The sequence below is a fragment of the Pteronotus mesoamericanus genome, unplaced genomic scaffold (genome assembly GCF_021234165.1).
Source record: "Pteronotus mesoamericanus isolate MK-2021 breed Mesoamerican mustached bat unplaced genomic scaffold, CSHL_Meso_final scaffold_85, whole genome shotgun sequence".
Lineage (NCBI taxonomy): Eukaryota > Metazoa > Chordata > Mammalia > Chiroptera > Mormoopidae > Pteronotus > Pteronotus mesoamericanus.
In genome coordinates this window covers 40,452,760-40,477,012 of record NW_026555329.1, presented here as the reverse complement: position 1 = coordinate 40,477,012, position 24,253 = coordinate 40,452,760, and the positions used below count along the sequence as shown (strand labels likewise).

General features: G+C 39.3%; 1 protein-coding gene across 13 annotated transcripts in view; it reads left to right on the top strand.

Annotated features, from left to right (window-relative positions):
- The window catches only part of NRCAM (neuronal cell adhesion molecule), a 308,117-nt gene that overhangs the window by 203,536 nt on the left and 80,328 nt on the right, over nucleotides 1–24,253 (top strand). For 12 of the 13 annotated variants that reach the window (XM_054564304.1, XM_054564303.1, XM_054564299.1 and 9 more), the window contains one exon: nucleotides 22,926–23,126. In XM_054564304.1, the coding sequence (XP_054420279.1) occupies nucleotides 23,021–23,126 (106 nt within the window). In that variant the 5' untranslated portion in view covers nucleotides 22,926–23,020. Of the gene's footprint in view, nucleotides 1–20,276; nucleotides 20,410–22,925; nucleotides 23,127–24,253 lie in introns of those variants that run through there. The other variant, XM_054564294.1, reaches the window with a different exon arrangement.

Here is a 24,253-nt window from a genome sequence, read left to right as displayed (position 1 = left end):
ATAAAAGTATGCATTGGGAGGATCCAATCTGGCAGAGGAGTAAATGGAAGCTACACTAACCTCCTCCAGGACCAATCTGGGATTACAACTAAATTGTAAAGAAATCATCCAAAATAACCAACTGAACAATAGCTGGTGAGAAGCCTTATAACCATGGAGAGACAGAAGAAACCACTTCACCACAGTGTGACTGGTTTGGAGTCCAGAGAAGAAGCAAGAGGGCTGGCTGGGTTCCCACAGGTGGTAGCTGAAGTGCCAGAGGGAAATATCAGTGTCTGGGGATTTCCGCCTGAGAAGTGTGGGGTCTAAACCCCAGCCTACAGCACCAGAGCCAGAAAGGAACATCCAGCTATGAAAGGCAGCACAGTTTCTGTCTGCCAGGGAGAGACAGCTGGAGACACACAGAGCCTCTTAGAGGGCCAATGCACAAAATTTCATTTATGGCCACTTATCCTGGGCTCCAGCAAAAGGGGGACAGAGTGGACTAGAGACACTTGAGGAGAGTGTGGAGATGGTGGCTTTGGGGAGAAAACTGAGGGAGCAGCCACCAGGATCACTGTGCTGAGTCATTCTCCATACTACAGTAGCCACCTTGCTCAAGCAGAGCAATACCCTACAAGTGGCATCAGCTTGAGAGGAAGCCCACAGAAATTACTCTGCCCCACCCTGTGGTGCTTAAGCCTGACTGCTGATTACAGATTGATTAGATTAACAACTGAAGGAGACAGCCACTCTATGAATCACAGATAGTCTCCAACGAGCTTCCTAGGGCCAGACTGGGGCACCATCTGACATCACCAAGGGTGGATCTGGAAAGAGAAGACAGTGGTAAATACTAGATTCTACTGAGATGAATTTCAAGTAATAAAAAACAAAGGCCTGCAACCAAGACTACTCTATCCAGCAAGGCTCTCATTTAAAGTAGAAGGCAAAATAAGAAGATCCTTAGACCAAAAAAGGCTAAAAGAATATATCTCCATCAAGCCAGCATTGCAAGAGATGCCAAAAAGACTGCTTTAAGAAGATGAAGAGAAAGAGAGAGAGGAGCACAGGTACAGAGGTACAAAGGGGAAAAAAATGGCAAGAATAAATACCTATCAATAATCTTAAATACAAATGGATTAAATGTTCTAGTCAAAAGACAAAGGGTAGCTGAATGGAAAAGAAAACACATCCCACATATATGCTATCTACAAGAGACCCATCTCAGAACAAAAGATCTACACAGACTGAAGGTGAAGAGATAGAAAAAATATTTTAAGCCAATAGACATGAAAAAAACCCTGGAGTAGCAATACTTATATCAGACAAAATAGATTTCAAAACAAAAAATATAAAAGAGACAACAGAGGACACTTTGTAATACTTAAGGGAATAATATATCAAAATGATATAACCCGTGTAAACATATATGAACCCAACATAGGAGCACCAACATATATAAAGAAAATCTTGGAGCACTTCAAGATAGATATCGAAAGCAAAACCCTCACAGTACAGGATTTTAACACCCTTTGTCAACAATGGATAGACCTTCCAGGCAAAGAAACAACAAGGATATTGTGACATTAAACAACGCTCTAGATCAAATGGACTTAATTGATATATACAGAGCCTTCACCTCAAAGAAGCAAAATATACATTCTTTTCAAATACACACGGAACACTTTCAATGACAGACCATACGGCAGGACACAAAACAAGCCTCTAAAAATTCAAGAAAATTAAAATCATATTAAGCATCTTCTCAGATCATAATGGCTTGAAACTAGAAACCAACCTCAAGAAAAAAACTCAAAAACATTCAAATTCATGGAGGCTGAAAAACATGCTATTAAATAATGAATAGGTTAACAATGAGATCAAGGAAGAAATTGAAAAGTTTCTGGAAACAAATGAAAATGAATTCACAACAGCCCAAAACCTATGGGACACAGTAAAGGCAGTCCAAAGAGGGAAGTTCATAGAAATACAGGCCTACCTAAAAAAGATAGAAAAGTTTCAAGTAAACAACCTAACCCTACAACTGCAAGAACCAGAGGAACAACAACAAGCAAAGCCCAGAGCAAGTAGAATGAAGGAAGTAATCAATATCGGAGAAGAATTAAATGATATTGAGACTAAAAAGAACAATTCAAAGGGTAAATAAATCCAGGAGCTGGTTCTTTGGAAAGATAAACAAAATCAACAGGGCTTTAACTAGACTCATCAAGACCAAAAGAGAGAAGACACAAATAAATAAAATCAGAAACCAAAGAAGAGAAGTTACAACTGATACCACATAAATACAAAGGATTGTAAGAAATTACTACTATATGCCAAGGAATTTGACAACATGGGTGAAATGGGCAGATTTCTAGAATCATATAATCTTCCAAAATGGAATGAAGAAGAAGCAGAGAACCTGAATATACCGATAACAACTAGTGAAATTGAAGCAGTAATCAAAAAACTCCCTGCGCACAAAAGCCTTGGACCAGACAGCTTCACAGGCAAATTTTACCAAACATTTAGGGAAGAGCTAACTCCTGTCCTTCTCAAACTATTCCAAAATATTCAAGAAGAGGGAAGACTCCCAAACTCTTTTTATGAGGCCAGTATCATCCTAATCCCCAAACCAGGTAAAGACACAAGAAAGAAAGAAAACTGCAGGCCAATATCATTGATGAACTTAGATGCTAAAATCCTGAACAAAACATTGGGAAACCAGATCCAGCAATACATTAAAAAAATCATACACCATGATCAAGTGGGATTCATCCATGGGAATCAAGGATGGTATAATATTCACAAATCAATAAATGTAATACACCACATAAATAAAATGAAAGACAAAAATCACATGATCATATCAATAGATCCTGAAAAAAGCATTTGATAAAGTACAGCACCCATTTATGATAAAAATGCTCAGCAAAGTGGTATCGAGGGAACGTACCTCAACATAATAAATTCCACATATGAGAAACCTATAGCTAACATCATGCTAACAGGCAAAAACTAAAAGCTTTCCCCCTAAGATCAGAAACAAGACAATGGTGTCCATTTTCACCACTTCTGTTCTACATAGTATTGGAAGTTCTAGCCACAGCAATCAGATAAGAAAAAGAAATAAAAATCATCCAAATTGGAAAGGAGGGAGTAAAACTGTCATTCTTTGCAGATGGTGTAATAGTGTACATAGAAAACCCCATAACCTCCACCAAAATACTGCCTGACCTAATAAGTGAATCTGGCAAAATAGCAGGATACAAAGTCAATGTTCAGAAATTGAAGGCATTTTTATGCACCAACCATAAAAATATCTGAAACAAAATCTGTGGAAAAAAAATCCCATTTACTATAGCAACAAGAAAAATAAAATACCTGGGAGTACTTTAACGTAATATTATTAATAATAATAATATTAATAAGTTAATAAACTTAACCTAGGAGGTAAAAGACCTGTATTCAAAAACTACACAACACTGAGGAAAGGAATTAAGGAAAACACAAATAAATGGAAGCATACACCGTGTTCATGGGTTGGAAGAATTAACATCATTAAAATGTCCATACCACCCAAAGTAATCTATAGATTCACCATAACCCCTATTAAAATGCCAATGACATATTTCACAGGTTTAGAACAAATATTTTGAAAATTTCTATGAAACCAAAAGTGACCCCAAATAGCCTCAGCGATCTTAAGAAAGAAGAACAAAGTAGGAAGAATCACAATACCTGACATCAAACTATATTATAAGGACACTGTTTTCAAAACAGTCTGGTACTTGCATAAGAACAGATACATAGATCAATGGAACAGAATAGAAAGCCCAGAAATAAACCCATGTCTCTATGGTCAATTAATATTTGACGAAGGGGGCAGGAGCATAAAATGGAGTAAAGATAGTCTCTTCAACAAATGGTGTTGGGAGAACTAGAATGGTACATGCAAAAAAAAAAAAGAAAGAAAGAAAGAAAGAAAGAAACTAGACCACCAACTTACACCATGCACAAGAATAAAATCAAAATGGGTAAAACACTTAAATATAAGCCATGACATCATACAAGTCCTAGAGGAAAACATAGGCAGTAAAATTTCAGATTTCCCATGCAGCAGTATTTTCTTTGATATATCCTCCAGGGCAAGGAAAATAAAGGAAAGTATAAACAAATGGAACTACATCAAATTAAAAAGCTTCTGTGCAGCTAAAGAAAACATCAAAATGAAAATGGAACCAACCATGTGGGAAAACATGTTTTCTACTGATACCTTGAACAAGGGTTTGATCTCTAAAATATGCATAGAACTCATATGACTCAACACCAGGGAGACAAAAAATCCAATTATAAAATGGGCAAAGGACATGAACGGACACCCCTCCAAGGACATGCAGAAGTCCATAGGCATATGGAAGTATGCTCAACATCATTAGCCATCAGAGAGATGCAAATTAACACCACAATGATATACCATCTCACACCAGTCTGAATGGCCATTATTAACAGATCAACAAACAATAACTGCTGGCAAGGATGTGGAAAAACGGGTACCCTGCACTGTTGGTGGGAATGCAGACTGGTGCAACCACTGTGGAAAACAGTATAGAATTTCCTCAAAAAACTAAAAATGGAACTGCTTTTTGATCCAGCGACTCCACTGCTGGGATTATACCTTAAGAATCTCAAAACAGCAATTCAAAAGAACCTATTACATCCCTGTGTTTATAGCAGCATTATTTACATAGCAGCATTATTACATAGTCAAGTGCTGGAAACAGCCTAAGTGCCCATCAGTAAATGAGTGGATTAAAAAACCATGGTACATTTATGCAATGGAATACTACACAACAGAAAGAAAGAAGAAACTCCTAGCTTTCTTGACAGCATGGATGGAACTGCAGAGTATTATGATAAGTGAAATCAACCAGGTGGCAAAAAACGAATATCATATGGTGTCACTTATAAAAGGAACCTGATGATCAAAACAAACAAATGAGCATTAGAGCCAGAGATAGGGAAACAGAAAAAACTGACAGGGCCCAAAGGGGAGGGAAGAGGGGGATAAGGGAGGAAAGAAAGAGAAGGGTCCAGTCAAGGAACAGGTATAAATGACCAGAGACATGTACAATAGGCTGGGGATTGACTGTGGAAAGGGGAGTCAGAAGGGAGGGGAGAGCAATAGGGGAAAATTGGGACAACTCTAATAAAACAACAATTTTTTTCAAAGTACACATTGGTTTTTTGGTCAAAGGTTAGCAAAGACATTTTCTTCTAGAGCTGTTCTGTGCAACGGAACTTCCTGTGGGGATGAAAATGAGTTTTATTCTGCAGTGTCCACCACAGCAGCCACTAGCCAGCCACATGTGGCTATTGGGCACTTGAAATGTGGTTAGTGTGACTGAGGAACTGAATTCACCATTGTGGTTAATGTTAGGTAATTTATATCCAAATAGCTGCATGTGCTTAATGGCTACTGTTTAGGACAGCACTGTTCTAGAGGATGACATCTTAGCTGAGTCTTCAGGAATTAGGTGGCATTATCCAGGTCATGGGGAGGGTGAGAGTCAAGTGTCCCAATCACAGGGAACAGCAGCGAAAGGCATGGAGATCAGTGTGTCAGCTTATTAGTCTTGTGATAAATCAAGTGACCAAAAAAGAGTCTAGAAATGTATATGGAGGCTATGTGTGGCAACTTTTCACATTTACTAAGTCACCATTTACTAAGTGTACACTAAGCTTCTGGCACATTGCTATGTGCATTACATATTTATTTCATCTTCTCTGCAGCACTGGAGCTGGGTTAATTAGCCCCATTTTATTGGTGAGGAGACTAAGGCACACAGAGTTGATTTAACATAGCCAGTGCAACACAGCTTCTAAGTGGCAAAGCCAAGATTTAAAGCAAAGTCTGACTCCACAGCCTATCTTCTTCCCACTTTATTACTTCACCCCACTATGCATGCCACATGGGTAGTTTGGGCTTTGTCATTTTAGGCAAGACTAGTCTGCACTGGTATTTTTCCTAGGCAGACATGATGTACAACCAAGGAGACAAAGGGGTAGAGAGGACTGGCCAGAAAAATGAAGGATGGCGCAGGCTAGAAAGAGAAAGAAGTAAAGATAAGAGAGGCCAAAGAACAGGGACAGTGCAATGATTAAGAGAACTGCAGGTGAGGACGTTATGGTCAGAGGGGATTATTGCCATTTTAGCAGCTTTCATCCAGAGGACTATGTGACTATTTTCAGCCCTGGAACTGAGGATGTTAATTGGTGGAGCAAGCCTTTGGCAAATTTCCCATCCAGCACATAGGCAACCTCCTCTTCTTCCAACAGGCAGAGACCCAGGCTCCTCCTCCAGGTGAACAAACGGATTTCTCAGAAATAGAGTCTGAGTTTCAAAAGTTTTATTTTTTTAAATCTCTATTTTGGTGGCATATTTTTGCTCAGTGAAATAGAAATAAATAGCATTGAGTTTTAAAAGTCAGTGTTTGTAACCCTCAACATGCTAAGCAACATGAAGCCGGGAGGAGGCATTGGGGATGTAAAGATATGGCATATGCCCTCACCTACAATTCTTGGTGACGCAGATCCTCTCTGCCTGACTTGTGTTTTAAGATCTCATGTGCCTTAGCTGAGGTGGAAGTAAATGTGAGGTTAAATGTATTTTTGATTTGAAATCAAAATTATATAGAAGTGAGCCTTAATATATCCTAAAAATAATTTTAAAATACTAAAATTGTCCTGATCTCTTATTAAGGAAACTGATTTGCAGATGATGATAGAAATTATTTTTCATCAAAGTGATAAATGTGCTTATTTTCATTGGCATTATCTATTTTAGTTAGAAAAGCTCCTATCTCTACGTTTCTTCTCTTAAAATGATTCTGTCAATAATTCAGTTAGACTCATAAAGTAATGTACTATTTGTCATTTCTCTCAGTATTACTTAGTTTTCTTTTCTCTTTAGAAAAAAAATATATCTATATTTAACTTACACTGGGCCTAGAGTATTATATGTGAGAGCACATATAATACCAGGGGAAATAAAGCCATAAATATATCCTCTGAAGTGTGTCCAGATTTGGAAAATACAGGGTGTTCAAGTTATTTTCCTTTTTTGTAACTTTATTGAGATATAGTTTACATACCACAAAATTTACGCATTTTAAGTGTAGTTTTAAGAACAAGTATAAATGACCCATGGACATGGACAACAAGGCGTGGACTGACTGTGGGAGCCGAGGAGGGTGGGAAGGGGAAGGGGTGGGCAATGGGGGGAAATTGGGACAACAAGGAATATATTCCAAAGACAAAGGTTGGTGGGGAAGGAGAGAGGTCTTTACTAAAATGTTGAACAATTTGGGAGAATGGGAGATTCCTCATCTCCAAGCCAATCTCTTCCACAAAACAGGAAAAAAAAAATTGTTGCCAAAAAGACTGAAACCCAAACCATGCCCAGAAATACCGCTCATCCTTATCTGTCCTCCGGAGCATGTCGCTGCTAGGCAGACAGCTCTCTGGCTTCAGGTTCCCTGGTGTCTGCACATGGAGCTGGCACTGCCATTGCTACGGCTTCCCATGCCAGGGTCCTGGGCCGCTGCCAAACACTGCAGCCAGTGGTGCAGGGGCTCTGTCATGCCAGCTGCAGGGTCTGGAGCCCACCAGTCCACAGCACTCTTGCCCACATGTCAGTGCTGCACATCCCAGAGGAAGAGAGTGAGACAAGTTTCTGCCTTCCCTTCATTTAAATCTCCCAATCCAAACTTCCGTGCACTCAGAGGGTTTAGCTCCCTCAGTCAATCCTGCCCTTTTCCCAGCCTAGACTGACAGGTCTTATTCCAGTGCAGCACCTTCCCCTGCTACCATGTTGACTTTTAAGGTACAGGTGACCATACCCTCTGGTGCCCCCTTTAATTAGGGATCAGAAGCGGGTAGGAGGGCTTTCCCCTTTGTCCATCATTCTAGCCTCACATATACTCCATGCAGGGCCTCCTCCTGCAGTGTCTTTGCCCTAGCTGTAGGGAAACCTGTCATCGCATGCTACACTAGCAGTATGGCTTCACCCCCACTGCCTCCTGCAACCCCTCCCTCACTTCGGTGCCTGGCTAGGACATCTGGCCAGTTCTACCTGTATCAGTTGATGAGTTTAGTAAATTTAGACATTTGTGCAGACTTCACCCCAATCTAGCTTTAGAACACTACTATTGCCCCCCAAAATTACTTCATGACTGTTTCTAGTCAATCTCATCGCCCAACTCCAGGCCCAGGCAGCCACTGAACTGTTTTTCTGATTCTCTAGTTTTACTTTTTTTAGAAAGTTCATATAAATAGGATTATATACAATTGACACTTGAACAACATGAGTGAACTGCATGGCCACTTATATGCAGATTTTGTTTCAATAAATATAGTTGGCCCTCTGTATTCATGGGCCATGATGGTATTCATGTACCATGGATTCAACCGTTTGCAGATGGAAAACTATGTTGAATCCATGCTTGGGAAATTCATGGATTTGGAGAGCTGACTGTATGCATTATTCTATGTCATTATATATAAGGGAGTTGAGCATACACAGATTTTGGTGCTGTGGGGGTCCTGAAACCAATCCCCATGCAGATACTGAGGGATGACTGTAGTTAAGTTTTGGGGGAATCAAGAGTTAAACAAGGATTTTCAACTGCACAAGGTTATTGACTCTAACACATTGTTTAAGAGTCAACTGGATAGTCTTTTGTGTATGACTTCTTTCACACATAATTCTGAGGATTTATCCAAGTTGTTGCACTTATCAGTAGTTCATTCTTTGGTATTGTTGAATAGTTCTCCATTATATGAATATACTTCATTTTTCTTTTCACCAACTAATGGACATTTGGATTGTTCCTAATTTTATATTATTATAAAAACTGTTGCTGTGTACATTTGCATACAACTACTTCTGTGGACATGTGTTTTCATTACTCCTAAGTAAATATCTAGGAATGGAATTGTGGGTTTTAGAGTAAGTATATATTTTACCTTCTAACAAATTTCCGAGCTGTTTTCCAAAATGACTATACCTTTTTACATTCCCATAGCAATGTATAAGCATTGCAGTTTCTCCACATTCTTTCTAACATTTGATATAATCAGTCATTTTGAATATAGCTATTCAAATGATGTATAGCGGTATCTCATGGTTTAAATTTGCATTTCCCTAATGATAAATTATACTGAGCATCTTTTCATGGGCATATTAGCCATTTGTATATCTTCTTTGGGAAAGTGTCTATTCAACTTTTGCCCATTTTTTTTTTGTTTTATTTTTGAGTTGCAAGCATTTCTTTATGTGTCGTGGATACAAGTTCTTTACTAGCTATATGATTTGTAAATATATTTCTCCCAGTCTGAGGCATGGCTTTGCATTTTTTATTGGTACCTTTTTTAAAAAATGTTTTTGTTTTGATAATGTTCAATTTATCTTTTGTTGCCTTTTATGGATCATACTTTTAGTATCATATCTAAGAAATCTAACTAATCCAAAATCACAAAGCTATTTTTTTGCATTAGAACTATTGACTTTTATGTTAGTTAGTTTTATGGGGTTTTTTGTCTTTAAAAATACTTTGCTTTTTATTTCATAATGGTAACTTGAAAAGAAAATTCCTGTTATTTAATTTTTTTTCTTTATGCTGAGCTTTTGAAAGTGGGACTATTAATGAGGAAAAAAAGAACTTATTTAAGCAAGAAATGCCAGAAATAAACTGTCACCTAGATATATTAAACAAAGAAAACTTAAACGGATGACTTGAGAATTCTATGTTTTAAGTTTCTATTTTTTTTTAATTTCTCACCCAAGGATATGTTTATAGATTTTAGAGAGAGAGGAAGGGAGAGAAAGAGACAGACAGACATTAATATGAGAGAGAAACATCGATCAGCTGCCTCCCATATGCGTCCAAACCAGGGATCAAACCTGCAGTTTTTTGCTGTATGGGATGATGCTCCAACAAACTGAGCCACCCAGCCAGGGCTTAAGTTTCTTAATCACAGTCCCAAAACTTATTTATATGCAGTATTTGAGGTATTAAGTAAATATGTTAAATTGAGACTCAGAGCCGTTACTTAATCCAGTCTGTTTCTCACAGTTAAGGTATATTTGGTCTAGTGGTTGTGGTAGTGATAGGGGTCAGGAGACCTGTGTATTTAAATAAATACAACTTGGCCCCAGAAGCCTTTTATCATTCATTCTGCTTAGCACTATACTAAAAAAAGAAATACTTTCCTGCTTGTTTGCCATTCGCCTCCTCTTTGACTGCCCTCAGCTTCAGGCAGCCATTTATCTGTATATAATTGATTCTCAGATTATTGAATTTAATTGAATCCTCTAAAATTTCCTGTACATTTTACTCTTCGCGTAAGAAGATGGTACTACCCATAGTCCTTTTGAAAAAATTAACTTACTGTACCCAGCTTAGTACTTTGAAACTCATCTAATATTATGATAAAGTCCAAACCCAGCAACATAGCATTTAAGTTCACTCACAGTCTGGCACCAGCTCGCCCCTTCTACCCCATTCCTCCCTTCCCACCCTGTGTCCTTCAGCACCATCTAGGCACTTGCCAGAAACATGCAGTACCCTCAGTGGCCTGTGACTTTACTCAGGGCTTCCATCTTCTTTGCCTGGAGGATTCTTGTTACTCTAGGCAGAGTTCAGATCTCACCTCCTGAGCTCTTTCCTCAGGAAGGGTCTCTCTCCTCTTGAGCAGAATCACTTGCCTGGTCCTTCTCCCCGCTCCCATCAGCTCAGGTCCTACAGCTGCTGGAGAACTTATCACATTGTTTTAATATTAGTTCTTATAGAGTTTACTTAAAGCTCAGATTTCAGCACTTCAAGGGCATGAGTTATGTCAAATTCACTTTTGAAATCCCTCTAGAATATCTGAAACTTAATAGGTATGCAATGAATATTTTAAAGAAAATGTTTAAAACCAGTCCTACAAAGAAGACTATCTAATTGTACTTAGACACAACTCTAATGCTGCAGTTTTAAAGCTTCTGGGTAAAACTGAGTGCACTCTCCCTTAAGCTCTGTGATTTTAGAAGTGCCCAGGCGTGGCAGCCCTCGCAGGCATTGCTGCCCCCATGCCACTAATGTGAGCTTTCTTCTCAATTTTGTAGCCTTGCCCTCCAGTTAGAATTTTCAGCATCCAATGTAGAGATTTTATCACTTGCTTCCCTCTCATGAGCAAAATAGACTCATAAAAATATCCAGATAGTTTTTCTCCATTTAAACCCTTGCTCTCAGCTGAAACCAAAAGTACATTTTCTAAACATGACTATTGCTTTCTGCTTCTTGCCTGTCTACCTGAGAGTTTAACACAATTTTTGATGTAAATAAGAATCAGGTTCTTTGTTTATTTAATAGTAAACTTTATTTTCAGAGCATTTTTAGCTTTACAGAAAAATTGAGCAGAAAGCACAGGGAACTCCCATATGTCCCCTGCCCCCACATGGACAGCCTCACCCACTGTCAATGTCCTGCACCAGAGTGGGACACTTATTACAATCAATCAACCCACAGTGAACTAGTTAAATATATGAGAAAAGTAAGAATGTAAATATCATGTTCTGTAATCAATTTTGACGAGAAATTAGAAATTAACACTGAGCTGCCATGGAGTATTGACAGATCTTTCTAGAAGTGTACTGGGCCTTCCAAAAACAAACACAAATTTCTTCTCTACAAGGCTTGTGAGAGGAGTTGGAGACCAACAATTAATGTTTTTTACTCTAGCAATGGCCTAGAACGCTCTTACTTTAAATTCTTGAAGGAAACAAAAACCTAAACTTTGCCTTCCTCAGACAGACTAACTGGACATATTTAAGATGCTGCCCTCAGCCTAGTGAAGTGTGGCAAGAGAGCCCCCAATGTTTACTGACTTAATCCTGAACCTGCTGACCCAGCAGAGAGGGGAACTTTAACTCTTTCTCTCCACCTGTGCCTGAGCAATTCCCACACTAACATTCAAAACCCTGTAAAAGCCATATGTAATCATTCTTTTCAGCTCTAGGAATGTCTCTAGGTTTTGTCTCCCACATCCCTTGCTCTCAAACTTCATACCTTGTCGTCTCCCTTAGGAACTTTTCTGCTATTTCTTACCTGGATTGTGTTCTTTATCCAAGCCTTTCACTTCCAGACTCTGTTGGCTGCTCAGCCAGTCTTTTGAATTGCCTTCTCCACAAGAGGTTTTCTCTTGTTTTGCCCAAGTTGGCTTTACTAGACTCAGAGATCCATCAAGTGGTGCCCAGACTAAGAAACCACTGTTCAGTCTCAACCACGATCTCCAAGCGCACTCCTCTCTGAGAAGGCACTGGGCACAGACTTGCCTTACCTGCTCGCATCGTGCTGCCCTTTGTTGAGACAGAAATATGTGGCTAACACTCATTTCTTCATTCCTGCCTTGCCCACCTTCGTCAGACCCAGTAACCAGCAGCCTCACAGAATCTGATGCCTAACTTCCTGCTTTCCAATTTCTGGTCTTGGTGTTTACTTCTGCTGTGGCATCTCAGTGGCTGTACAGTTTACTGATGGCTGCACTGTTTATTGATGACTACTTTATTTGACTCCATTTACAGTGTAGCAGATGCAGCTCTCATGATTCAAAGAGTAGGACTGGAAGATATCTTGCAGGTGGTCTAAGCATGAGCCCTTACAGAGGTGCTCCTATGTAAACACTTTCATTGAAATTTTTGTGATTCCTTTCATATGCTTAAAATTTTTTTCTATAGGTATTTTTCTGCCCAGTTTCTTTGTGAATTACAATTTCTGAATCCCCCCCAAAATGATGATAATAATAATTTAACTGGAAATTTCTTGCACCCATGACATTTCTTTTACTGCTTTCTCTTTGTCCTCTAAGATCACTTTTCCTTCTTACTTCCCAACTTTCTTTTTAGAAAGGCACAAACATTTGTCATTAGGAAATAAATGCTCAGTTTACCGTAAAAAATTTTTCCATGAAAACTCAACTGAAGAAACACAAGGAGGCAGTAATTCTGGGTTTAATGTTATCAACCAACTTTGATAAAAACCTCTGAGGACCTTTTTTGTGCTGATTCCTTCAGAGAAATGGACACTTGAACCAAGAATCCTTTCTTCCTGATGGTATTTCTGACCTGCTCTTTAACTTGCCATTTCTTTCACACCAAAGCAATGGAATATATTCTTTCTATAGAGTCTGTTTAAGTAGTAATGGAAATACAATACGATCTTCTCATAGCAAATGTCATTCTGGAGAAGGTGGTGTTCATTACACACACAGCAGAGTATGCTAAAACTTTGAATGTTAGGCTGGTTAAATCTCACATTGCAGAGAATGTCATTTTTAACATTCAGATTTTTGTGTACATAGCTTTTATAGAGAATATGGGCTCCTGAGGAACTAATATTTTACTTCCTGGAAACCAAATTATATTCTAAATGCTCAGGAGAAAGATATTCTTTGGAGTAAATCTGATAAGTTATTTTGGATGCAAATGATCACTTACTGATTTGTTTCTTGGATTTTCGGCTGGCCTGTTTAAAATTAAATGTGCCTGGAGCTAAATAGCATTTCATGCATTACTCCCCTGTTTTGCTGGTAAATCCTTTGCAGTACAAAATGCATATCAGCAAGTGACTCAGATTTGTTCTTTATGTAAGATCGCCTCTGGCTGGAATGAAGGATTTTCAGCTATTTAATTTATGATAATATATCTTCCCCAGCGCTGATGACAAGTGGAAAACACAATTCTTCATGTCATGTCAGTCTCCATTTCTCATTTTCATGGTCCTGTTGTGATTACTCAGAGCCTGGATACCTTAGCAAAATATATTTGGAAATGTTACCGTGAAGATCATAGTAACCTGTGACACAGAAGAGGTGATGTCCCTTAGATTTGATAAATCTGGGTCTTCTGCACCCTTACCCCTGCACCCAGGCCTGTGTTTGGAAAAAGCCCAACTTTCAGGAAAGAGGGATTCAGAAGTACAGCTGGGAGGTAGGCAGAGAGGGTGACTGCAGCCAACCAACACCCACACAGCCCTTGCTCATAACCATCATTCTGCTCCCCAACTGATCACTGAGATGAACCATAAGACAGCCTTCCTGTAGAATGTTGCTTCTGAAATTCTGTCCAAAAAATACACCTTCAGACTTACTGTGAATCAAGTACATACTCTGTCACAGGTGGAAGTGCTCACTAAATATTCCACAGGCACCTGACATTTCCCAGAGTCCCTTGTAGCTGGAATCATGACTACTTCTAGTCAATGAGTTGTGAGCAAAAGATGTGTGCATCATCTCTAAGTAGAGGCAGTAAAGAGGAGGGGAAAATGGGGGCTCTGGAAGCCACCTGTTGAAATGACAGCATCACAAAGTGGTGGACCCTCCATCAGTCTGGAGCAGAGGCCCTGCCACCCACTCTGGACGTTAGCATGAGTGAGGTATGATCTGTTTTGTGCTAAGCATTGAGATCTCTGGGTTAATTCTTACTACAGTATAGACTCATTCTCTTGCATGTTCTCTCTTCTGCATTAACCTTCCGTTCACCCCCATTAGGAGAGGAGCACATAGTGAGATTTTGGCCCATGCACTGCCTCTCCACCCTGAATGGCTCATTACCGTTTCTCTCTTGGCTTTTTAAAAATATATATTATTTAGAGAGACAGGCAAGATGGCAGAGGAGTGAATAGAATTCACACTGACCTCCTCCCAGGACCAATCTGGAATTACAACTAAATTGTGGAGAAATCACCCAGAACAACAACTGAGCAATAGCTAGAGAGAAGCCTTATAACCTTGGACAGACATAAAAATCAGCTTTAGCACAACCTAACTGGTAAGGAGTGTGGTAGATACTCAAGAAGGCTGGTTGGGCGCCCATGTGTGGCAGCACCAGAGGGATATTTAAATGGCCAGTTGGATCCCCCTGAAAAGAGTGTGGTCTAAACATACATGGGGATCCCCTGCCCACAGCACCAGAGGCCCAAAAAGTACACAAATAACAGCCAGCTGCAAAAAGCAGCAGGGCTGCTCTCTGCCAGAACCGGTAGCTAGAGACACAAGGAGCCATTTAAAGGACCAACGCATACATTTTTATTTGCAGCCACTTACCTGGTCTTACCTGACTCTCAATTAGGCATAATCCACAATTATTTCAGTATAAACAAATTTGTTAGACATCAGTGATAAATAACTTCCATTTATCCTGAGTATAAGTTTTGTGTGAGAAATGTAACTTGTCTTTTGGTTGCACCAACATGTATAGAAGAAAATATATCTAGGAAAAATGATACATCATTTTAGAGGGAAAACCCTACATCACCATACTATTCAATTAGAATTCCTGTGGTTCCCATCAAGCTCTTGTAAGGAGAGCACGTGTATTTGAATCATTAAGTGTTCTCTCAAATGTTCACATTAGGGTCTTGCTGATTACATGAAACAAACCATCACCTTTTATCTTAATTAATTGTTTCAGATATCTGGGCTTTGTAACAAATCACCTCTAAAAGTTATGGCTTAAAACAACGATAATTTATTACTTATCATAATTCTGAGGGTTTGCTAACCCTCAGATCCACTTCTGTTCTCAGATGGCTCTTCTGTTGCATGTGGATTAACAAGTCACTTAACTGCCTTCAACTGGGGTAGCTCATTTGTGACAAGAAAGTCCAAGATGGTCGTTCATGTCCCAGGGTCTCTTGCCACAGGCCTGTTATCATTCGTTAGTCCAGCTCAAAATTCCCCCAGGGAACATTACAAGAGAATAAGCCCCCAGTGTGCAGCACACCTCATCTTGCATAGTTCTTGCTAAAATCCCATTGACCAAACTATGTCACATGGCCAAGCCCAGAGTCATTGTGAGAGGGGACTACCCAAGGGTATGGATTCTGGGAGGAGTGCTTCCTGTGAGCCGGCAGGGTAGCAGTCTACCCATCGTACCATGTTAATGAAGGCTTGTTTAGAATTCACAGATACCGCTGAGGCAGGAAGACATTTCAACTACAATCACTATTCTGGCAAAATTCATAGAGAATTGGAACATCATTTGGGATACCAAGAGGTTTGGAGGCCTGGGTATCATAGTGCAACAGGAGCAGATACTCGTTATCACCTGTCAGATGCTGTGGTCACTCAGTGACTCTTGGTCTTATTTCTGCTGATCTTGCTGCTGCTCACTGACTTGATTCTGCTCTTGATACATCATATCCTCTGCTTACACATGGTTTCTTGTGCTGTCTTGCCTCTGTGTGATCTTTGACCTTTCTTCCTGCTTCAGACTGTTGACTCATCTCATTCTGCCTCATATTCACTCGCCCCATGAGAAAGACATTTCCTACCACTTCATCGGTCATTCTTCAGCCCTCTGAAACAAGCAAGTCATCTCACAGGCTCTATGTAGCTGCTCCCTTTGGTCAGACGCCTCCCATGCCCTAATTCTAACCTTGGTCAGGGTGGTGGAGTCAGTGCAGAAAGTCAGACCGTGAGCACAGCAAGCCTTCAGAGTAGAATAGTCTTCTCTCCATTCTGTTCAGCTAATTGTGGTTGGATTTGCAGGTAGGAGTGAGGAAGGCGTCCTTTGAGAAGCACTATTCCTTTTCTCTCTTGTTCCACCCTTCCTTTCTTTTCCAGTCAGCTCTCTCACTCCCGAAGCTCATGCTGGCAAATGTCATCAGATAACTGGCTGAACATGTGTAGGACAGGTGCCACCCTTCATCAGAGTCACTATTAGTGTTAAGCATATGGACTTTCATTAAACATGCTTTATCCTTTATCGTAGATCTCTCAATTATATCACTGTCTACTATATCCTTCCTTGTAATTTCTGTGCTGAATAAAGGAAGTATGAAAAATCCAGTATCCAAATAATTTTATGTGTTGCAAGTAATTAGATTTTATTGAAATACGTTGGTATTTTTGATTGTCTAATATCAATATCAAAGAGGCTTTTAAAATTTTTGCAAAATCCAAGGGGTCCTTAAAACATTGTTTTATATATTTTTATACTTCTTTATGTATAAAATATCTCTAGAAGGATTAACACAAGTTTGTATAGTAACCCTCCCAGGGAGAAACTGGGTTTCTGCATTGCTTACTTTGAATTATATGGTCTTTTGTACCTTGTGAATGTTGTAACAGGTAAATATGTTGCCTACTTTTAAAATTAACTTTTTTTAAAAGTGTGTCTTGTCTACATTGTCCTGACTTGCAGTTCCTTTAAAAGGCCAGGGCCAAGATGTGGTTCAATTCCAGCTGGCACCTTTTTCCTAGACTACATCGTGAAGAGGCCCCCGCTGTGAAGATCTGTTGATATTCAGAAACCATTCATGTTTTTTTTTAACATCAGAGCCTAAGCTAGGTAATTCTGTTTGCCAATTGATCAAATGCAGAATAAGAGGAGAGAAGAGGGAGGGCATTACAATGGGCTTCTCAGAATGTGACAGTGAGATCACTGGAAGCTCCAGAGCTTTTCAGGACTGGAGTTCCAGGTCTGGCACTTCTCAGACCGTGTGTGTCCTTGGGCACATGACTTCACTATCCCTCATCTTAGATTCCTAATCAGGAATTGGCAAGAAGAGAAATGAAGTTTGCATGGAGTAAACTCAGTGTGACTCCTGGCACATGGAAGGTTCTCAGTGAATAATAGCCATCATGAGTGGTTTTTTCTCTCTCATCTAATAAATGGGTATAATACCAGCTTTCCTAGTTCCAGAAGCTTTTATGAATATCAAGTAAGTTAATCAGTTATAGTGCTCTGAGAAAGGGAGATTTGAGCTATTTTCAAGATGTATTCTATTATCTATTATTTGGGTAAAAAAGAAAAATCTGTCAGTTGTTCACATTTCCTTCAGTACTATTGCAGGTTCTAGCTACCAGATTCCTTGTAGAAACTCTACCATGAGATGTTGCTTTGGGCTAGGAGGAAATTAGAAACATGTTCCTTAGTACTTCATAAAGTTTGCCTTGTTTTTTTAAAGAGATCATTATAATCTCTGCAGTCATGTTATCTCAAACTCCTTTATTTTGAGGCACATTCATGGTAGCATCATTGTGTAGATTTATGCATGACTTTGTTGATGTGCTAATTATGCAGTCATTGTCCACTCTCTAACCTTCCTTCTGTTATTACCAGGGGCCTGGCCCTGAATGGGACTGCCTAGGGCCAGCTGTAGTGTGTGGGTTCTTGACTTTATGTACAAAAGCTTTGACAACACGAGTCCAGATGACTATTGAGTATGTTTATTAAAGCTGGGGACAGTAAGACAAGGAAGGGCTTAGCATGGAAGAAGCAACAGGAGAGCCTAGGCTGGGCTGCCCTGGCTCACTGGCAAGTCAGAGAAGAGGGATTTGGGGACAGTTACGGGGGATTAGTCTGGGCCAGCTACCCCATTGCCTTAGGGTTTAGGAAACACATGCCTGTGGAGAAAGAAGTAGGGGAAGAAGAAGGGAATGGCTTTGGCTTCTCCCCAGAGGGAGAGCTCGAGCCGGGTCCTTCTTCTTGAGGTCTCTCTCTCTCTCTCTCTCTCTCAGAGGAGATCTCTGGGGAGGGTTCAGGAAAGTACGCACCTGTCTCCAGGTGTGCCCTTTCAGGGTCATTGTCTCCTCTGACCGGTCAGTGACAAGGCAGGGGGTCTTTAGTCATTACACTTGCTCCTGGTTTGCCCACCTGGTTTTGCTGCTTTTCTGGGCCTGGAGCTGAAGTACACCTGAGGCCTGGATGTGACCTCCAGGAAGGAAAGGCCAGGGGAGGAAAGGTTACCCTGGGGGCCAGATCCTTGTTTTCCCGGTTTTGTCGCCTGCCAGGCAGTGGGGGCCTTCCACCCTGGTGACCGTCTGCACCTGGCTGTAAATTGCTCGGCCATCGTGTTCAGCTCTCTGTCTCAGGTCCCCTATTCCACTTGCCAAGGAATTTTCCTAGCTTCTCACTATCCTGCCTCACTTCCATAGTCTCAGACTCAAAATCTGTGGTTGAAAAGTAAAAGTATGGGCATTAAAGTGCTTATTCCTTATGGTAAATATTTAATTAAATATAAAAAGTTACCATTTTCAGGTTCACTGATGAAAAATACCTTTCATAATCAAGATAATGGCACACCCAGCTAGCTATCCAGTCAGCAAGGCCAGCCACTGATGAGTCACCAGAGCAATAATTAGTGTGCCAAAGAGTGTCCAGTCACAAGTTTATTGGCTCAGAGAGTCGATCATGTTGCTTTGAGCAGTCAGCACTGAGCCGCCCGTACTGGGATGCTGAAACGCCTGACTAGAATGAAATGGCAAGTAATGCATGGAATTCCAGTTCTGATTAAAAATCGGTATTTTTAAAATATAACTCATTTCCTCTTTTACTTGAGAGAAAAAGACTTTATTTTCTTTCTAATGAAGACTCCTTAAGTAAACAACAGAAGAGCCAGGTTTCTTGGGCTTCATATGAGTCCTTTGTTAAAGCATTAGGTTTTTAAAAAATATATGATAAATAATGCAGTGGAACATTTGCTCTATGATTTAATATGAATTTTAGGCAGAAAGCAGTAAGGGAACTTGAATTGCATTTCTTTTCTAATGATGAAAAGTTTACTGAAGAAGGAGAAATTTTTTTCCCTACTCTTTCAGATGTTCTGTAGGTAATATGTGAATAGCTGCTTTGAATGGAGTTAAATGAAATATTAAAAGGTTTTATTATTTATCTTACTCTGGGTCATTTTAACAATATATGTGGTTTCAAATATAAGGGTGATTTATACTCCGAAGATGAACCTAAAATTTGTCATTCAAGCATGCTTTAAAATGTCTGTGGCAAATATTTTTTTTTTCCCAAATTACAAGCTATATTGTACTAACGTACTCTTTAGCCTTGAATAAACATGACTTGCTGTTTCAAATTGGGGTTTCATTCATTTTAATGTAATTACATAAAAAATTTAGTTTAACTTCCTGATTCTCTGATAAGAGAGTGGCCATCACTTCCCAAGGTAAACTACAAAGTAGTGGGCTCCTAGCAGGGCCGGGCGTGGACAGCAGTACTGAGAGTGCAGAAGCAGCGGTGTTTCTTTGCGAGGCATGCGGAGCGCATTACTCTTCCAAAGAGTAAACTTAATTTTTTGTAGCTGTATTTAATTTTTACTTTGAGTGCTGAGGACTTAATGCTGTCCCTGGGCATCGGGTTTTTCACCTATGACGACATACGTAGGAGGACTGGGTGATTTTCCATGGGCAGGAGTCAGAGGCTGGACCGGACCATTGCTTTGTCCTCCTTAAACAGAACCTACACTGAAGGCAATTTTGTGGCTGCTGGTGCAGTTAACTTATGGCTTCTTGGAAGAGAGATCGCATCTTCAGTTAACATAGTTCATGCCCTTCCCTCATTGTGAGGATTTACTCATGTCTCTTTAAGTAAGTGCTTTCTCAGTTTTTCTTAATTTTTTTCTTTATACAATGCTGTGATTTAATGTGTAATATTTTATTCTATATATATTCTGAAAAGGTAAAGCAGGCTGAATTATAATTTCTCTTATATGAAGTTAGCTAATGGTTTTCTCTGTTTTGAAGGATGAGTAGTTAAGGCATCCTGGAAAAATAAATAATAAGTGAAGAAGTTATAACAGAAATTGTATGTAGTTGCATAAGACCTTACGAGCATTGCAATTTATTAGTACACCTTTGAGAGAGTGTGTTAGTTCTCTGGCACCTATTCAGAGAGCCAGGCACTTAAATCTAATAAACTCAATTAGCTTGACACATAAATCAGGCAGGTATGCCACTTGTTTTCTCAGTGTTTGATTCTGTAGTTTTCTCTCAACATGTGCAGTGCATAACATCAACTCTTATGTCAGTTACTTTTATTTTCCCTGAAACTTATATGTAAATGCAGAATTAGCATTTTAACAGAAAATCATGACAGACCTAAGTAAATTTAGCTAATTGATATAATTATGCTTTACATACACAGAAAGGTAGTCTGGTTTGTATTTTGGTAAGAAATATTTGTGTGAGCTTCTATACTTGCCTCTCAATGCTTAATGGGCCTGATTGTTTATATATTGTATAATGGATGGAAAGCCAGATTTCCTAGACCTTAAATGAAACCACATAGAAAGGATGTTTTATTCACAAAATATTTATATATGTATAATGTTTATATTTAACACAGTAAGTTTTTTTGTATTAGTTTAGCAAGAAGTGTCCAACTACAATTAGATTAAAATCAGAACTCAGTTGCTAGCAAAACATGTTATCAGTATCGTTTCCTTTTCTTTTTAATCATTTAAACTCTATTTCACACACAGACATAATATGACATCTAATTTGATCATATTGACACGAGTTTGGTTTTCAAACCTAATAGGTATAAATATAGAATTAGACGACTTTGGTCAGACTGCCTATGTGAATAAAACCTCATCTTCAAAGATGTTGTCTCCATTTCTTTCCCCTTTCCTTCCTCCATTTTTTTCTCCAATACTAAATAATTTACTTCCTACCGTGTGCCCCATGATGGGCTCTGGGGACAGGAAAGATGTAGTCACTATCTTTAAGAGGCTTTCAGTTTAGTAGGAAAGGTGGACATTATAAAAATGCAGTTACACAAATAGTAAAAATCACATAAATGATTCAGTAATTAAGCTGGAGCTACCCTTGTTTGTAACAATGACATCCCTTCTACCTTCTCAAGAGAACCATTGGTCACTGCCACCTCTCTTCATTAATGAGAAGGCATGATTAAACCTGTCATCTCAGGTAGGGGTCCGCTGCAGGACAGGGACCTGGGCCCTGTGTTTGTGTTCATGCTCTCCTGTGCACAGTGAACACTTTAATGTGCAAGGCACACTCCATGGTGTGATGGGAGAGGGATGCAGACAGGAGCGACACAATCTTTGCCTTAAGGAGTAAGGGAGGGAGCGTGCATACCAAAAAGATCTATTTATCTCTCTGTCTCTCTATAGAATATATGTGATCATTAAAACAAGGAATTTCAGGAATTCTTAGGTGGTGAAATGACTTCTAGTTTTAGTGATCAGCTAAGGTTTCAATTTTAACTGATCTATACATAAATAAATTGAACTTTGATATGGAAATATGGTGGAATGGGCATTCAAAGGAGAAAGAATAGAATAAACAAAGGCAAGAAGGTGGTAAATTTTAAGGCACTGACCCATCAGAAAGAAAAGAAAGAAAAACAGAATCAGACCATCAAACAAAAAAAGTTATGTGGAAACAGGAGGAGATAAAGGTCAGTAGGATAAACTGAGGCCAAATTATTGAAGATTTTTTTATTACCTGTTTAAGGATATATAGAACTCTATTTGGTAGATCCCATATGGCTACTTCCAATGTTTAACTAAAGAAGACCCTTTAGGAAGAATTAATCAGCATTGTTCAGGCGGGTGACTTCAGTGAAGAAGGCCTGGAACTCAGAGCCCAGGCGTGTCTGTTGCCATAGTCTAAGTGAGAGATGGGGAAGGCCTGAGCTGTCCGTGGTTCAACTGGCAAATCAGTGTATGTGGTTTGAAGCAAATTTGCAGCAGTACCCTCAAGTTTCCCTGAGATAATCTCTAGCATAAAGAAGTCAATAAGCCTAAAGTCATACTTTCTGACTGACTTGTAAACCAAGTTTGTGTGACCTAGGAGGAATAGCATGGCAGCCTCTGACAGAAATGCAGACACTTAAAATGAAAAAGCCATAAAGATGGCAGAGTAGGAAGATTTGCTTAGCATCACTGCAAGTATTTCTGATCTGATTTCAGCTGGTTTATGAATAAATGATTATTCTAGTCCTGAGAGTTAAATATTTAAAAATTAGCTCACTTTTAGAGTTCATGTATAATCCAGGACTGATTTTCAGAGCTGCAGATTTCTACTCATTTCCTTTTTTTTTAATACACTATAACTCTTACTCTATCCTTTTCCAGATTCCTGCATGAAAATTACTTAGACATTGCTCACAAATCTTTTGTGAAAGAAGAAAAGGAAATTCAGTCTGTGGGTCTCAGCAGGAGTTAAGCTAATGCAGCTTAAAATAATGCCAAAAAAGAAGCGCTTATCTGCAGGCAGAGTGCCCCTGATTCTCTTCCTGTGCCAGATGATTAGTGCACTGGAAGTACCTCTTGATCGTAAGTATTAACATTTTAAAGCTGTTAGGCCTGGGAGTCAAAACCTCCCCGGCATTTACCATCACTCTCAACTGTGTGAATGGAGGTGTCTGTGCGATACTGAAAGCTAATCAAAATTAATTTGGCTTTTACCTTCAGCACCTGGTGTTTATAAAGAATCACACCACAGAAATGGCCATTGAAATGGTCATACACATTTTGCCCTCCCTCTCTTTATCTTTCTCTTCCCTCAGGTGCCTTTTGTGTACTGTGAGGGGTTGGGGAGGGAGGGTCTTAGGAAGGACTGCGTTGTGGGCTGTCCCCAACAGGGGACTATTTATAGAAGCAGTCCTCCAAGAAAACTATATGAATTACTTTAAAATGATTGTAGACACCTCCCCACTTCTTCACCCTCTCATATGCTGACAGTGCTCTGGAAAAGACTGAGAGATGGTCTCTCAGCCAACCCCACACCACTTCTATATCCCCAGACTATACCTGTTAATACACTTCTCTTGATTCAGACAATGAAAAATTCACCTTTGATTTTTGAACCTTAAATATGAATTTAGGTCTAGCAAGTGTATCTTATGTAAAGCCCAGCAAAGGGTCCTCTGTATTTAAAAAATGTAATCAAAGATTGAGATGTAAATTTTGAAAATAAAATAAGTCATCTACAAAAATGCTATTTAAAATAGAGCAAGTAACAGTTACTATATTAGCCACCTTTTCCTAATTAGTAAAGTATATGTAGGACTCTCCCTGGTCTGGGTGGCCTATTTATGAAAAATAAAGGTAATGCTAGGCTTCAACTGGTCACATTTTATGTGCAATGGAAAGCAGAATTTCAAATCTGGACACTTACTATACTTCAGAATTGATTTATTCTTTATCCTTAATCTGCCTGACTACTTTAAATCCATTAGCTTCCTGAATAGAACATCTGTTTGGCAAGCTTTCCAAGGTGCAAGGAAGATAGCACTTTCCTAGGACTATTCATTTGTTGGGATGTCATTTTTTGCCAATGAGGTTACAACTGCCAGTGGGAAGACATTAAGAAGTGGTTTGCCCTACACTTTGTTGAATTCCTTTACTCTGCCTCTACAAGTCTAAAGTACAATATAATGCAATATTTTACTTATTTTCAA